Genomic DNA, 16,556 nt, shown 5'->3' on the forward strand with positions numbered 1-16,556 from the left:
AGGACACCACATCAACCCAAATCTGCAGAACTTTACCTTGAGAAATCTGCAGATGGGTGGAGGCATGAGGTCAGTGAGCACGAGGGAGCGTGTGCCGATGTCTGTGGACACGACCAGACGTCTCCCGTCCACCTCCTCCCCCTGGGTCCACACGTCCACGGACAGCGAGGACAGGTCCCCACACGCCGGGATCACCATGTCTGTCAGCAGGACCTGACGACCGAAATCCAGCACCGCAAACCTCCGGGCACCTGAACATGGAAGGAAGGGTACAAATGTCTTTGGTTGGGGAGAGTTGTATACACTGAGAACACTTGGATTTTTGAAAACATGGAACTTGATAACTACCGTGAGAGCCCCTTCTAAATTTTGAATCTGTCTAAAATCACCACCATTGTGTATCTTATTTTTGATAAAGAACAGAGCATAACTTTAAAATATACATCACAGTTTCTCTGTTTCTAGATCCTTATTCTCTTCTTCTTCAGTTGGGAAACATCAAGTATAACAACATTGCTTTGAAGCCTAATGCAATATTTCTGTACTTAGAGTTGGTAGGTATAGACCATGTAAGGAACTGATTGACTTCAGATATTGCACAACTGTGATGTTTGGTTATCTTAACAAGGAACAAAGTTTACCTGAGTGCATTCTCTCTATGGTCAGCACCTGTGGGACAGGCGGCTGCAGCAGGTGGTAGTACAGGTGAGTGCTGACCGCGTGCACCGGTCGCCCCTCGGGTGGCGGTGGGGGAGGCGTGGGTTCAGCACCCTGCCAGGCGAGCGTAGGGTTCTTCATAAGTGTGATGTGGTGATACTGGAGGTTTGACAGGAGAGGAAGGCACCACACTTCATACCAACCAAAGCACAGCACACACCACCCACAGCAAGGGTTACAAGGTTCATGTTGTAGGGGGTTAGCGGTGCACACACCAATTCTTCTTTTTGATATACTTAAAATACCAAAATAAACTGGGGTGTGCCCCCTTAAAAGGTAAGTCTGGAATGGGGCTGATTTGGTCAGACTTCAAGCTAAGAAATAGATTTTCATCAAAAAACGAAGATTCAAAGTTCTCTAAAAAATCTGTCAGAGGCTTTATGTTTGTCTGTAGGATGTTTGTCTGTCTGAGTCTGTTTACTTGTTCACGTCATTATCTGTACATGTATGTCTGCATGTCTAAATGATAGCCAAATTTTGCAAACTTTTGGTTCAACACCTATTTTGGTTCCACACCTATTTTGGTTCCACACCTATATGTTCGAGACAGGGCAGGACTTTGGTGTCACCTCTATTCATGACTTTTTTTGTATCATGGCTACATTTCTGTAACCAGTGACAGCCAAAGTAGACGACTATAGAGATATCAGTTATTGTCTTTCTTCTGTTTTCTACAGATCTTCAAATGGAAATTTTAAAGGACAATTAAATTGCCAGAAGAGAACTTCTATACCTCTACTTTTTTGGTGATGGGGAGGAATAAAGTGCTATACCCCTTTCAGTTGCATGAACTTTGAAACGAGAGGCACCAATCCATGCACAGATTCAAGTGCGAGGGTTAAGATGCAGATCAGGATTAGCAAGAAAAGAAGTTAAGCATCGCTGAAGTTATCAAAGTTCCAATCTCAGCAAAAGTTACATGAATCAGAAATCATGTCTAGACTACACACAATTCACACTCATACAGTAAAACTTCAATCAAAAGAAAAGATACAACATACATGTACACCTTCAAATGGAGATGGATACTAAATGCATATAAAACATCATCTATACCAAAACATTTGCTGTATCATAGTAAGTATTTGATATGATATCTAACCTTTTTGTTTCCTTGCTGCTGCAGCACCTGTGCATACGACGGCGGCTTTTCAGGGAGGGGGAAGGAGGAGAGGAATGTACCGAATCCTGAGATTGCTTTCTGCCCTCCTGACTGTGATTCGTTTGGGGGGGTCAGAGGGGGGGTCATGAAGAGGGGGGTTGACTTGGGTGTCGGAGGGAAAACTGTTTCCGTGGTGTAGCTGAACATGGGCGCGGGGTTGATGTTGTTTCCCATGTTAGCCTCCATCTTGGACTCCTGCAGCTTCTGTTCCAGCTTCTGCTTCTGAGGTGGAAGAGATGTGGTGATAAACGCAGGAAACTGGAGGAGGCAGGCCACCAGCAGGAGCAGAGAAAGCACAGAAAAGCACACAGAGAAGGACTTGTGTTGGGCATCACATGGACGATGACAGGAAAAAGAATGATCATGCAGAAAGTCCAGTAAAATGAAATCAGGAACCATGATGTATACAAAAAATACGTTGGAGCAAAACAGATTCTGACTCAGTAATATCAAATTCCATGAATTGTTTTTGCCCAAAACATGGCAAATGTTTTGGCATCTTGTGAAAATACATTGATGTATCTCTTTGCATTACTTTTTGGGCAATGCATTAAAATTTTATTACTAGTGTACAGATGGTAGAATTAAGTACAATTATTTTTTCTTCCTTTGTCTTGACCTGTTTAGGCTTCTGGGAGGAAGGTGGAGGGAAGAATGTTGGGAACTGACCATCAACGAAAGAAACAGAAAGAGGTAAGAAAATGTACATACCAAAAAAAATGTCATGTAGAAAAGAGACGGACAGAAAACAAAAGGCAACAGCAAAACAGGAAGTAGTCAGAGAATAAGTGTATGTCACAACAGTTCCGTAAATGAAAGGATTATATACGGGAGTCAAAGAACAGGTAATCAGTGGTAATGTATTAAAGAAATGAAGAAAAAGAGGAGAGTAGAAATGAGAAGGAATGAATAAACAAATGACAGGTAATTGTGAAGAAAAATTATGGAACATGAAGGAAAAGCAGAAAAAGCAAACAAATGACACATGAGGTGAAATGATGAGAATGAAGATGTACCATACCATGGGAACATTAGTGACAGGAATGCATTACACAACACAGAGACAGAAACACAGCAGAAAAAGAATAAGGCTAATTAGGAACGAAGAAATATTTTCTTTATGAGAAAAGTGGATTCCTTCATGCGCCTAGTGTTTGAATTGTCAATTAAACCACAAATGTGATTGCTGTAGTTGACACAAAAGCAACCTTGTTTTTTTCCTAAATCACAATAAATGTACAAATACATTCCTTATTTTTCAATGAAAAATTAAAATTACCATGAAAGTTCATCTGAGTTGGTAAAGTACATAATGAGAACTGTTTATATCTAATTTGTAATTACAGTTTTTACAAAAATATATGTGAGTTTGACTAAACCCCCATTTATTGTCATCATTAGGTTTAAGTCTTTAAATTATAGTGATGTTCTGAGACATGATCTACAGCTGGTTGGTTCTTTACCTGTTGCTGCAGCTTGATGAGGTGCTGTTGTTTCTGTTGCAGTGCGCTCAGCTGCTGCTCAGCTGAAGCCATGGCGTTCTGTAGCGACGCCAGCGCAGCCTCTGCTGCAGACTGCACAGAGCTGTTGCCCTCCCCGGCTATCGCTGTGGTGCCCGTGCCGCTCATGGGGGCCACCACAGAGATGCCGCTGGTGGTGGGGAGGGATGGGGCTGTAGGAAGAAGGAGAGGATATGTTATGGTACCCTTCTTCTACCCTATTGTTTGCTTACATTGCTTAAGGCTGTCTGTCAGTCCTCATTCATTGTCATCTTCTTCATATCAGTGCAACACTAACATATCTCCAAGAATATGGCATCAAGTATCCTTGACTTTTCTACTCCGAGACTTTCCTGTGGATTCTATGCTTTACAAGTTGAATTCTGCCCAGCCAAAGGGATTGGTAGGTGGTTTACAGTAGAATCCTACAAAGCTGTATTCTTTCCTTCCTTGAAATACACAACATAACAGGCCTATTTCTTAAAGTATCATTTTAACATTTAAGAGTTTATTTCCAATTGGAGAAGACAAAAGGCCTAAACAAACAGCATGAAATAATCACTTCTTGTGTGCACCATACAAGCTATTTGAAGTGTATTACCTGAGTCAGCCTTCTCCATGCGGGTGCCATCACTGGTACTACTGCAGGTGAAGTGCAGTGGTTCCACCTCCAGCATGCCCTTCAGCAGCTGCTGCACCTCTGACAGGTTGGAGTCACTGTCCTTGCCCGTGGGGTTGTTGATGTTGTCAGCCATGGCCAGCAGCTCATCCAGGGTGGAGCCTGTGCCAGCCTTACTGGCTATGGACTGGTCTATGTCAAACAGCACTGGCTCAAATGGTGTGCCGTACAGGCCAAACCTGAAGTGGGGGTAAGATCATTAGTGATAGGAAATTAACATGTTGTATTGGCACAATTTTATTTTATATTGTGGTAAAACAAATCTTTTTCTACAGTACACTTCATGTAAGTTCCATTGTCAGGAGATACATGTAGCTGCAACATTCAATAAATGTTAAACATATCCCTAGTCCTGTCTTTGTATACATACATGTATGACTGACACCATATGACACCAACTTTCCTTTGAGAGGCTGTACAAATATTTTGGATTGCAGCAAAGGCTTACTACTTTCAATACCTTAGTTGTTGTACCCACCTTGCCCTGAGAAGTGCATGTTGGGGTAACATCCTGCTGTTGAGCTGCTCAGACAGCTCAGACAGGAGTGACACACACGTCCCACCGATGGCGTCCACATCCATCAGCTTCACGTGGTTGAACAGGGTGAAGTACCAGTGTAGCGCCCCGGCAGACGCAGCATGGGGAGTCAGGGGCAGACAGTCCAACAGGGCGTGGAGGAGAGCCACGTTGAACGTGGCCAGTTGGTCCAAGTCTCCTGACTGCTTTGCATAGCTAAAAAGGGGGTGGAGAGGACAATGTTGAGTATATTGTTCATGCTATTTCAGTAACATGACAAATGTGCTACACTTAAGTTTATTTTTGTTCTTTTGAAAGTTCAGTTGTGTAGAAAGCATGGTTCTCTTTCTGATTATCAATAAAAATATGCATTTTTTTTAAACAAGCTCCAGCACTTCTTGGTACTAGACACTATATTGTAGTATTTCGTACATAAAATTTAAAACATGAGACAGGCGTTCTTACTCGAGACAGAGAACGATGAGCCGCGTGCACTTGTGCGCCACGCTGCGGGTGGCCTCCAGGAAGGACGACTTGACCAGGCTGGGCAGGTACGACTGCACACAGGTGATCACATGGCCATGTTTCGCCCTGTGGGTAGGAAGTAGCAACATACACAATTAACATGGGTATAGAAAGTGTGAGAAGGACAACTACATGTACCTGCACGGATATCACAAATCAATCTTGCACTAGCATTATGTTTAACCTGTCATGGGCTCCCTTGGAAATCAGCCTTATTCAGCTGAAACTACTACCCAAGATCAATACATAGATTTTAAAAAATGAAATACAGTACCGCTCGCGTGATAGTTAACATCTCTAACGCGTTATAACGCGTTAGAGTTGTGTCCTCGTCGCGTTATCCTTGCGATAGGGTTATGTTGTTGTCGCGTTATAGTTTTTTTCTAACGCGTTCTCGTGCGTTAGGGTTAGAGTTAATGAGATAGGGTCAAATTTCATGTTTGTTTAACCAGCGGTAAAAACAATAGCGACCTGTCACTTTGAGGGATGTCATGTAGCGACGGCGGCGCCTCTCTCGTGCCGATACAAGCCAGAAATACAAACGATAAATTACGTTCTTTTAATTTCAAAGACCACATTACGCTAAGAGCAAGGGACGAAAAAATTCCCGACTATCAATTAGAAACTCTGGCCTCCTTAGCAAAAATCTTCAGCGGCGTAATTTATTTGGGGGGAGCGCTAAAACGCCGGCAAGGGCAGTTTCGCCGCCCCGAAAAATAAAGCCACCGAAGGAGGCAACGGAACGCCAACATTTCTGGTGGTGTTATAGGGCATATATTTCTTTTTATTGAGAACCGACCCTCTCTGTGGCAATATTGACTGCATTTTCTAACACGAAATGCCGCAAGCCACTTGTAGTACACGTCAGTAAATCCAACATCGCCGGACATCCCGTGCCGCACGTAAAAAAACAAAGGTCGATGACCCGTCCCTTGGTGTGTAGTAAAACCGTCGGCGCGGCGGCATGTTGCAAATTTCCACCTTCTGAAACACTCCAATTTGCGGTTGCTTTGGTAAAAAGAAGCGGTTTGACTGTTGTGACACACACACAAAAATAGTTTGAAAAATATATTGGATCAGTTAGTTTGTTTCTGGATATAATATCGTAGATAATGTTTCTGTTTACCCAACATGATACATGTATCAAGCATGTCAAGCCGCCGATGTTCTCACGTTCTGAACAGTTGATTGACAGGTGGCCGCTCTTTGTGGGACTTCCGCCTGGCGCCAAGCAGTCTGGACGACCGCCGAGGAGGCCGATCTGAGCAGCCCGATCTTTGCCGAATATAAACGACATTCTGTCATTGGTCACCGAAGGAAACCGACATCCATGGGGGTGGAGAGTGTGTCCGAACGTTTCTAAATTTGGAGATAGTCACTTGTTTTCTGAAGTGAAGTCGAATGGTGCTACAATTCTGATACAAGGGAGGGAGGACTGACATTGCCGGCAGGTATTGCAGAGATTTGCCGCGACATTGTTCCATTATCTGTGCTGGTGGACATGGTTTTCCAAATAATACTAAATGTACTTTGTTGGTACTGTTTTACTTATTACTGTTATTATCATATATACATACATATGCTATGAATAAAACGATATTCATAGCATATGACACTTCCTGTGTAAAATTGGCAGTAATAGCTGTCCTGATTTTGTACTTTTCTAAGTCGGCAATCCGTAGTAATGATTCGTTTAACGACGCTGTAGCACTTCGACAGACACCATCTCTGGCTGTATCGAAGTATGTTTACGTTCTGCATCAGTTGTTAGCTGTCCGTAGTAAGCAGGCCAACAGTATGCAGATCCCAGGAAGGAAATGTAGCAAGTTTCAGTTTTGTGCATGTGTATTATTGCTTTTGTCCGGTGATATTCCAGTAAATCCCGGCCCTAGTAGTCGAACTGTTAAAGACCCATGTGGTGAATGTCGTAAAGATGTAAGGAAAGGAATTGAATGCCAGAAATGCTTTACATGGTACCATCAAAGTTGTTCAGCTATGTCACACACAATGTTTCAATGTTATGTTGAAAAGAGTGACCTAGAATGGTCGTGCTTCAAATGTGAATGTGATCGCCTAAACTTTCCCGAAAACCTTAATATGTCGAACGCCTCTCTGGAACAAATGCCTTCTACTTCTTGTCCACCTAAGAAAGGACCTAAAAAAGGTCTCATGTTGGCTCATCAGAATATTCGCAGTCTTCCAGCAAAACATGCTGATCTAGAAATCCTTGCTTCAGAAAGTAGAATGGATATAATTGGCTTAACCGAAACCCACCTGAGCGAAGATTTCCCAGATGATACCATACAGCTACAGGGGTACTTTCTTCTCAGGAAGGACAGGGGGTCAAGACATGGGGGTGGGGTGGCATTCTACATTAAGGACTCTATATCTTTCAAAGAAAGAAGCGATCTTACTGTTGAGGGTTTGGAGGCCCTGTGGATTGAGTTGACCCCCCCTAAGTCAAAACACCAACTTGTCTGCTGTGCATACAGACCACCCACTGATGAACATTTCTTCGAGCGTTTCAGAGAGTCTCTTGACAAAGCGTCTGATACGAATATGGAAATGACAATCATGGGTGACCTAAACTGTGACTTTCTGAAGGACAAGGGGCCTGTCGAGGATCTCAGGTTCTTGTGTGATGCTTACGACCTTAGTAACCTCATAACTGAACCTACAAGAGTGACGGAAGGGTCTTCTACCCTTATTGACGTCATTTTAACATCTAACCCAAGTAAACACTCGAACAGTGGTGTTTACAAGGGGTCACTAAGCGACCATCACCTTATCTTCACATATAGGGGACTTAAGACACCAAGGCCACCGCCTAAATACATATCTACAAGAATCTTCAAAGGATTCGATGAGGGAAAATTTAGGGAAGATTTGGCCAAAGTTCCATGGAACACTATCAATGCTTTAGATTCCGTGCAAAGTATGTGGGTAACATGGAAATCGCTCTTTGAAACCGTTTGCAACAAACATGCACCTCTCAAAAAGTTCCGTGTAAGGGGAGAGGACTGTCCGCCGTGGCTCACCCAAGATATACGCGAGCTAATGTCGCTTCGTGATAAGGCGAGACACACGGCTGAGTCGACCCAGAGTCGAACTGACTGGGAAACTTACAAACAGCTGCGTAATCACACCAAGCGTACGATGATCTCGAGCAAGCGAACCTACCTGAATGACAAAATCAACAGCGGTAATATCAATACCATGTGGAAATCATTAAAGTCTCTATTAGGAAAGACCAAGTCATCTAATATTTCATGTCTCAAAGATGAAAATGGGGATATGTGCTCGTCGCCACTGGAAATTGCCCATGAGCTAAACAAGTATTTTGGTACGGTTGCCGAAAAGTTAGCACTTAGTATTAACAAGGGAATGTCACTTCTCAGTCCATTGCAATTCGTTCACCGTTGTTTGGAGCGTTTCACCTTCAGCCGTGTATCAACTGAGTTTGTCCAACAAGAACTCCTTGCTCTGAAAACGGACAAAGCTGTTGGTCTAGACCACCTTAACAACAGATTGCTCAAGTCAGCAGCAGTGATCATTGCACCATCTCTAACGGGCATATTCAATGAATCTTTGCTTAGAAGTGAGTTTCCAGAGGACTGGAAACAGGCACGCCTATCACCAATACACAAAGCAGGGGATAGAGCTACACCAAATAACTATAGACCGGTCAGCATACTACCAGCTGTCTCAAAAATACTTGAAAGAACAGTACACTCCCAAGTGTACGAGTATTTGACAGTAAACAGTATTCTTACGGAGGCCCAGTCTGGCTTTAGGCCTGGTCATTCCACACAGTCCGCAGCGCACCTTCTCACTGAGAAGTGGTTCAGTGCTATAAATGCTGGCCAGCTGACAGGGGCTGTTTTTATAGACCTGTCCAAGGCGTTTGATACGCTCGATCATAAGATCCTACTCCAAAAGATGTTTTGCTATGGTATACAGGGGGAGGCACTGGATTGGTTTACGTCATACCTATCAAGCAGGCAGCACTGTACTGCCGTAAATGGAGCTACCTCTGATTTTCATCAAATGCAATATGGAGTACCCCAGGGCTCAATATTGGGACCGCTTTTGTTCTTAATTTATGTAAATGATATGCCAAATTGCGCTAAATTCTGTTATCTTTCCATGTATGCAGATGACACTGTCATCTACTATTGTGACAAAGATGTCAGTATCATTGAAGATAAACTACAGAATGATCTCGATACTCTTACACAGTGGTTTATAGCAAACTCATTGTCAGAGAACAGTGGAAAGTGCAAATTTATGCTTATTGGAACAGACAAGAGAGTTAACAGTTGCAGAAGCCCCAAATTGTCCATCAATGGGGCAGCTGTAACAGCATGTAATATGTACAAATACCTAGGGGTGATAATTGATCGCAATCTTAACTGGAAGTGCCAAGTAAATGCCATTTTGTGCAAACTCAGGCGATCACTCAGCATTTTAAAGCACGTCCGCACTTTCGTTTCAACACCTACTCTGTTAACTTTGTACAAAGCAATATTTCTGCCACATATCGTATATGCATGTACTGTCTGGGACTCTGCGTCAGATCGGGAACTGGAGAAACTACAAAGGATGCAAAACCGAGCCGGCAAGTTGATCCTACGTGCCCCGTACCTTACTCCATCGGCAGAAGTTCACGCACGTCTGGGATGGAAAGATGTCAAGTCAACACATAAGCACCAGAAAGCCCTACTGGTACACAAGGCCTTGAACAACTGGTTACCGTCCTACATGCGCCGGATGTTCACCTACTGCAGGGACAGAGCTACCAGGAGCACTAGACTAAGTGCTTCAGACCTCCTTGTGGTACCGATGCCCCTGAGAGAGGTCTACAGGAGGTCCCTAGCCTACTCCGGTTCGCTGATATGGAACTCCTTACCGCAGGCCGCTAGGGCAGCAACTTCCATTGCAACCTTTAAAAGACTCAGTAACTGACCTTTATGAACGATTATCGACTTATCGATTAATGACTCGACGAATTATTATTTGTTATTTTTGTGTTTTCACTATTTATATATTCTTTGTATTATTGATATAATTTCGATTCACCTTGTTTGACCAAACATTTAGTTATCTATTTATTGTTATGTTGACCCCTTGACACTCCTCATCTCGACCTCTATGAAAAGCGGCCCTGAGGGCCGATTAGAGTATGTTTTCGAGAATAAATAAAGGCACAATCAAACAAACAATATTGTGCTCGATCATAACATAGAATTTGTATATAAGTAGATGATGTTTTTATTTCCTTGATAAGACATCAGTAGGTACGTTTCCAGGCTACGACTCAAGTTTTCATACGCCGACTTCATTTGAATGCTACTCGCTGCTTGTCGGGGGTGCAGCGGGACAGCCAACAAACCTACCTGTTCCTGTCGGAGCTGTTGCGTTCCCGCCTAGTTCCCACCGTTCCGGGTCGTCCGACAATCGACGAACCTTACTGCTGGGAATTCATTTAACCTTGCAGCGATCTTAGGTTCTGATATCTTGGTTCGACAACAGATATAAGGCATAAACTATTTTGCCTAAACATGTTATGTATCATCGGTTCTTGATTCCGAAATGCTGCTATGACGTCGGAAAAAGACACTCATACATAGATATAAACGCACACGCACACTCAGAACCTTCCACCTGTGAAAATGTCCATGATTGTCAGCGGTGATGATTCGGCCCCGTTGTAAACCTTATATTTGACTGAATATATTTGCCGATTTCTACGTATTATCTCAGAACTTTGTTACGTTAATTTGGAGAGCTGAAATCACCAGCCTTCATTATATATTATGTTTTATTTGTTGACAAGAAACGTCACATTCTAGTTGATCTCAGTGTTGAGTTTGTGTTAAAGTTGAAATCTATTTTATCGATTTCGTTCCCCTTCATTGTGTATCTGTTTTAAGTTGTGTTGGCACTTTACGTAACTAACTGTGTAACTAACATTATTTTATCATGGCTGTTCAATGAGGTTCAACAAACATGTACACTGCGTCACAACATATTGCATTTGAAACATCAAAGGTAAGTTAAGTATAGACCATTCGGCAGCTTATTCATCTAGACGGATCGACCACCCCCCGGTTCCAAATCTTGGAAATACGGTAGGTTATTCACTAAATCTGTCAGTGCATGAAGAAAATTGATACCCTTTGAATAATGAAACGTACGGTACGGGATTCATACTAGTACTCCGTCAGATCGGCGTTCACAACATTACCACGAACTACTAGTATATGCGTATATTTAAAGTACTATCCTAGAAACTGTTAGAATACAATGCAATACAATACAATAAAAATGTAATACATAGTAATAATCTGATGTTTATAAATCCCTTTGAATTTTGAGACCTACGGGATTTACTACTCGGTCAGATCGGCGTCCACAACATTACCGATTCATTACCACGAACATAGTTGCCATCAAACATGATGTACTCTGCCGATGCGTATATTTCAAGTACTGTACTATCCTAGAAACTGTTAGTATATAGCTGAATACAATACAAACATAATACATAGTAATAATCAAATGTCAAATACACAGGGCGGACAAAAATCAACATTGTTGTCAACCTTAAATAGGTTTCCCTTCTTTGAGAACATGCCGACAGAGAAGCCGCGGGTCTTCCCGCATGTGTCAATCAAATTTAGCAGCGGATGGTAGGCGCCGCCGGTCTAGACCCGCAAGTTTTGCTACCGGCATCGAGTCTTACGCGCAAAACATTGTGATTGCAATCGCCACGATAAATACCTCGTATTTGTGCTCAAAACGCCAAAAGGTTGACAACATGCCAGACGTTCCTAAACTTATAAAACCGTGTACACGTCGCCGTGATACGGGGTGTAATTCGCATAAACAAGTCACATTCCAATTTTTCACCCGGAAGCGAAATCGGTCGCCGCGCCATGTTTCTGGAGCTTGAATGTCGAAGGGAGATATCTAACGTTACATGTAAAAGCTCGTCAAGTAGATATTTCCCGGCCTTTTACACCGACGTAAGGTACCCAGCTTTTTGATAGCGAGGGCAGGCGCTCGGCTTACGGTACTTGACTCTACCGACTCTAGTCTATATTATATTGTGCGGGCCGGCGCTCCACACGTCGTGTAACTATAATCTATATATAAGCGAAAACAATATATTATTTGGAATTTGCTACAGAAAGGAGTATAGAGCGATTTATTGAGAAAAGCACCCTTCAAAAGTTGAAATTTGTTAATCAAGTCGTAAATTTTGAACCTTCAAATTGTACCCAATTTTTGATAGTGCGATCTATTGGTATATATATCATCGGCCTACATAAGAACGGGGGACGGGGTGGTCATGGCACGTCCACATTCCGCCCAGCACGGGGCCGATTAGCGCTCCTCCCAATTGTCTCTGATGTTACCGCCGCCTGCATAAGAATGGCCGGAACTATCGCGTTAGAAAAAAACCCTAACGCGTTCTGATTAGCGGAGGCGCCTAACTCTAACGCGAGGATAACGCGACAAGGACACAACTCTAACGCGTTATAACGCGTTAGAGATGTTAACTATGACGCGAGCGGTACTGTAAGTACAAGGATACAAGAATAAAGAACAAGAAGGAGAAAGTACACACCCTTTCTGGTTCATCTGAACTGATGCCAGCCAAGCCAAGATGTCAAGCGCCACAATCTGAGCATGCTCAAAACTGGGGAAGTTCCATTTCTGCGCCTCAGCTTCCCTCTGCTCACCGGTTGCTAAACAAACCAGCTGCTCCCAGAAGGATGGTGTCTCCAGCATCAGGCATCTCTGGGTTCTGTACAGATATCATAGGTTATACACGGTGAAGTACATCTGGATATCATCAATCACCAATGTTGTTAACTATAGTATAGTCTTTATGTACTTAGAGTATTGTAATTGATCATTATTCTGCCCATGTCAAATTCCGTTTGTATTGTTTTTTTGTCAGCAATAGCCATGGGCTAATTAGGCAGCTAATGAGGGCAATACTGAACATCCAATCAAATAAATAAAAATATACTACAAGTCGGGCGGCCTCAACTTGCACTGTCCTAATCCTGTCAATTGCCCTACTACATTTTCATTACTCATAAACACTTTGAAACAGTGGTGTTGTATTTTCTGACAAGATGATCCCTCTATAGCATTACAGAATTTTCGAAAGGCTGCAACTTTTAAGGGAAAGTAAGGGAAAAGCTCCTGACCTTTCCCTGGGTATGGTGGTCCTTTTGCACCTCCTGATGGTGATGGACATCTCCTGGATCCAGTTGCAACCTTTGACCTTCTCCACCTTCTTCTGATTGGGTGCGGTCTGTGCTAACCGGTCAGCTGCACTCAAAGCCTTGTCTGCAAGAATGGACTTTATTGCTGCACCTGAAGTGGATGGAAAATAATAGTGTCGTGTACTTTAACATTTATGACAATCAATGTCAAAATGGTGACCAAAATCAACAAATGCAGCATTATCAATCACAATATCACCTACAAAATCTTATGAATTTAACTTGAGGCAAAACAAGAGGATTTGCAAAAAATCTTGGCAGGATTTAGATTATAATCATAAGTTTCAGGACAACATTCAGGTTTTAGTGCTATTAGTACAATGCAAGCTTGACATCCCAAACACAGCCAATGCTTAGATTCTTCGCCTCTAACAAGTTCTAAAGCTAAAGACCTTTAGTGTTGTTGGTGGCAGGTTTGACGGCATCCCCGGCTGACTCCTCGGGGTCCAGAGCCTTGATGTGCAGGAGGAAGGCCTTGTGTTTACTCCTCAGCAGCGCTGGGCTGGTCAGGCTCAGGATCCCACTGTTCCCCGTCAGGTCCAGCCCAGACTCCATCAGGATGGGCCCACACAGGATATCTGTCTTGTGTGTGTCCAGGAACTGTGGCTTCAACTCATCGTCTTCCTCTTCTGCCCCTCTACCTTCTCCCTCCTGCTGCAGCTCAAACTCGATGGGCTGGTCCACTTCCACGTCGTCAAACAGCTTCTCCAGGCTTGAGACGTCTTCGCTGACACCCTTGTTCTTGAGTCGCCCGGTTTTGGTTAGAAGTTTTCGGGTGGCTGGGTCGAGGGCTGGGCCATTGGTGTTCGTAACTGCGATGTTACGTTGCCGAAGAAGGGTGACCTGTACAAGTGAAACAACAAAAAGGATGAAGTGTGCCGTTCTTACGATAACAGGTAGTTATATCATGATTTTCCCTCCAGTTCATATTAGACGAGCCGTGTAGAAACAACCAAAATTGCTGGATTTAGATAGCAAACTGCTATGGTCACCATCTATAGTTTTTACTAACAGTATTTGGTCCAGTTTGTTGATAATGATTAAATATCAAGAAAAGGAAATACAAACCTGTATTTTTGGGAGGACACTGAAGTTGTGGCAGAGAGAGAACTTGACGTCCACATGTCCGATGGTGCAGGGTTTGGGTACAATCAGCTCAAACAGGTGTTCATCCCAGCTGGAACTACAGGAGAAATACAGGGGTACAATGTCTCAGGTGCACTTACATTCAGTAACTATGAACAAAAGGTTGGACATTGTTTCATATCCACCATTCCTTTTGACAGCTAATTAGAGTTTAAAGTCCACTCTGCATCAATACATTTCTTTATACAGTTAATACCTTTTGGTAGTCAATATAACATCACTACACTTGGATGGCTGTTATTAAGGCAAACAGTACCTCTTTAGGATCATACAATTTGCATCTTGCAAAGCATTTTGGTGCAGTTTCAGGTCTATGGCTTTTCACAACCTCCTCCCTTTGAATTTCACCCATAGATATGTACCTGTCTGGCTGTAGCCTCCATGATCGCGTGTGTCTGGTGGCGTCCCCCTCCTGCTGCTGGTGCAGGTGTTGTGGATGTCTGCGCTGCTGCTGCTCCTGCTGCACCTCCGTCCAGCACGGCGGCACCGTGGCCGTGAACCGCGGGACCAGCGTGCGGAACTTCACCAGCTCTCGCAGCGAGGACAGGATCTCGGACGTCAGCGGCTGGTACAAAAGCAAGTCGTCTGCTTGACCTGAACATAAGGAAACAAAGTAGTGTTCATCCTGTATCTCGTTTGGTATAGCACCAAGTTTGCTACAGTTTAGTACGGAATTGTGCATTCCTGCATCACACTTATTGAAAAGAGTACAGGTCCATCCCAGTGTGAGTGGGTCAACCCTGTCAATCTGGTTGCACACAGCTTCTACCTAATGTACAAAGCTGGTGTATTTACCAGTTATGTGGAGCAGATGAACAAACAAACGTACCATACCAGATATGCAAACAGAAATGTAGGAAACAGACAGTGGAGCAACAAAGCTTTCAACAATATCATTGTATTTCAAAGAAAAAGACCTTTAGGTGGAGGTGGTGTGGTGTCCATAGTAGTGGGAACAGGGGGCTGCAATGGTTTCACTCCTGAGTTCTCTACTGTGGTCTCCTCTGGTACAGAGTCTACCTCCACCACACCCTGCTGTGGTCTCTCAGCTGGTCTGTCTCTTGTGTGGGACACCTGGAGTTGATGAAAAAAAGTCATCCAAAATCTGTCAAGAGTGTGTCCATGTTATCAAATATGAAGTACAATGGTTCCTCAAAAACAAGTATATTCCATCTTTCACTTTTGAGTACAATAAATTTCTGATGTTCTGTGTACAAACATGATGGAATTAACATTCTGATAGCATTCTTTCAAAACTTTAATGCCATAGTCACAATAGGTTTCTACATTATTGTTCATGGTTCATTTGCACCCTGTTTGATTAGAAAGTGTGATAGCTTTTGAAAGTTATACCATCCAAATCTTGACTCAAGGTTTAAGATCATAGATTTAATCATGTTTGAATAATACATCAAATTTCAACATATGGCCATAAATACTGGCACACCTAAGCAACCATACCCATCAGCACTCTGTAAAAATGATGTTTGATAGTACCAACAATAGTAACGGACCTTTAGGAAATGCAGCTTCCCGGTGTAGGTGGCAGCACACAGCTGACCAGACCCTGAGCAGTGAGTCACATGAACAAACTTCTCTCCATCCTGTGGTTTGAACTGTGCCAGAGGCTGGAAGGTCCCAGCGTCAAACAGACACACACTCCCATCCTGTGTTGTAGCAGCAAGCTGACCTAAACCCCTGGTAGGATGAATCACAAAACTTCATTTCTATTGCTTCAACCAGCTTCATTTACTAATCCTCCCCTTTCTAAGCTCCTACCATCTAACAAGAGCAGTAATACTACAGGAGGCCTACAGTGAAACCACAAAAATGCCTTTAGCTGACCTCCCCAAACTTTAACTAGATAAGATGTAGCAGGTAAGATCATAGCAGATAAGGTACATGTACATTCCCTTTCTGTTGCATGCAAAATTTCTTTAGAGGCAAATTTCTATCAATAAGGATATGATTAGAAAAGATTAGATAGCTTTAAATTTTAAACAAGACT

The 16,556-nt window shown here is 43.0% G+C and overlaps 1 protein-coding gene across 11 annotated transcripts in view; it reads right to left on the reverse strand.

Annotated features, from left to right (window-relative positions):
- The window catches only part of LOC136433516 (baculoviral IAP repeat-containing protein 6-like), a 114,289-nt gene that overhangs the window by 76,733 nt on the left and 21,000 nt on the right, over nucleotides 1-16,556 (reverse strand). For 10 of the 11 annotated variants that reach the window (XM_066425814.1, XM_066425805.1, XM_066425810.1 and 7 more), the window contains exons 11-24: nucleotides 16,063-16,246; nucleotides 15,466-15,622; nucleotides 14,911-15,142; nucleotides 14,471-14,585; nucleotides 13,795-14,245; nucleotides 13,325-13,493; nucleotides 12,733-12,912; nucleotides 5,040-5,165; nucleotides 4,536-4,790; nucleotides 3,980-4,236; nucleotides 3,343-3,551; nucleotides 1,820-2,101; nucleotides 642-816; nucleotides 37-251 (exon numbers count right to left, since the gene is read on the reverse strand). In XM_066425814.1, coding sequence (XP_066281911.1) covers nucleotides 37-251; nucleotides 642-816; nucleotides 1,820-2,101; nucleotides 3,343-3,551; nucleotides 3,980-4,236; nucleotides 4,536-4,790; nucleotides 5,040-5,165; nucleotides 12,733-12,912; nucleotides 13,325-13,493; nucleotides 13,795-14,245; nucleotides 14,471-14,585; nucleotides 14,911-15,142; nucleotides 15,466-15,622; nucleotides 16,063-16,246 — 3,007 coding nt within the window. The remainder of the gene's footprint in view (nucleotides 1-36; nucleotides 252-641; nucleotides 817-1,819; nucleotides 2,102-3,342; nucleotides 3,552-3,979; nucleotides 4,237-4,535; nucleotides 4,791-5,039; nucleotides 5,166-12,732; nucleotides 12,913-13,324; nucleotides 13,494-13,794; nucleotides 14,246-14,470; nucleotides 14,586-14,910; nucleotides 15,143-15,465; nucleotides 15,623-16,062; nucleotides 16,247-16,556) is intronic. The other variant, XM_066425811.1, reaches the window with a different exon arrangement.

Source organism: Branchiostoma lanceolatum, chromosome 4 (genome assembly GCF_035083965.1).
Source record: "Branchiostoma lanceolatum isolate klBraLanc5 chromosome 4, klBraLanc5.hap2, whole genome shotgun sequence".
NCBI lineage: Eukaryota > Metazoa > Chordata > Leptocardii > Amphioxiformes > Branchiostomatidae > Branchiostoma > Branchiostoma lanceolatum.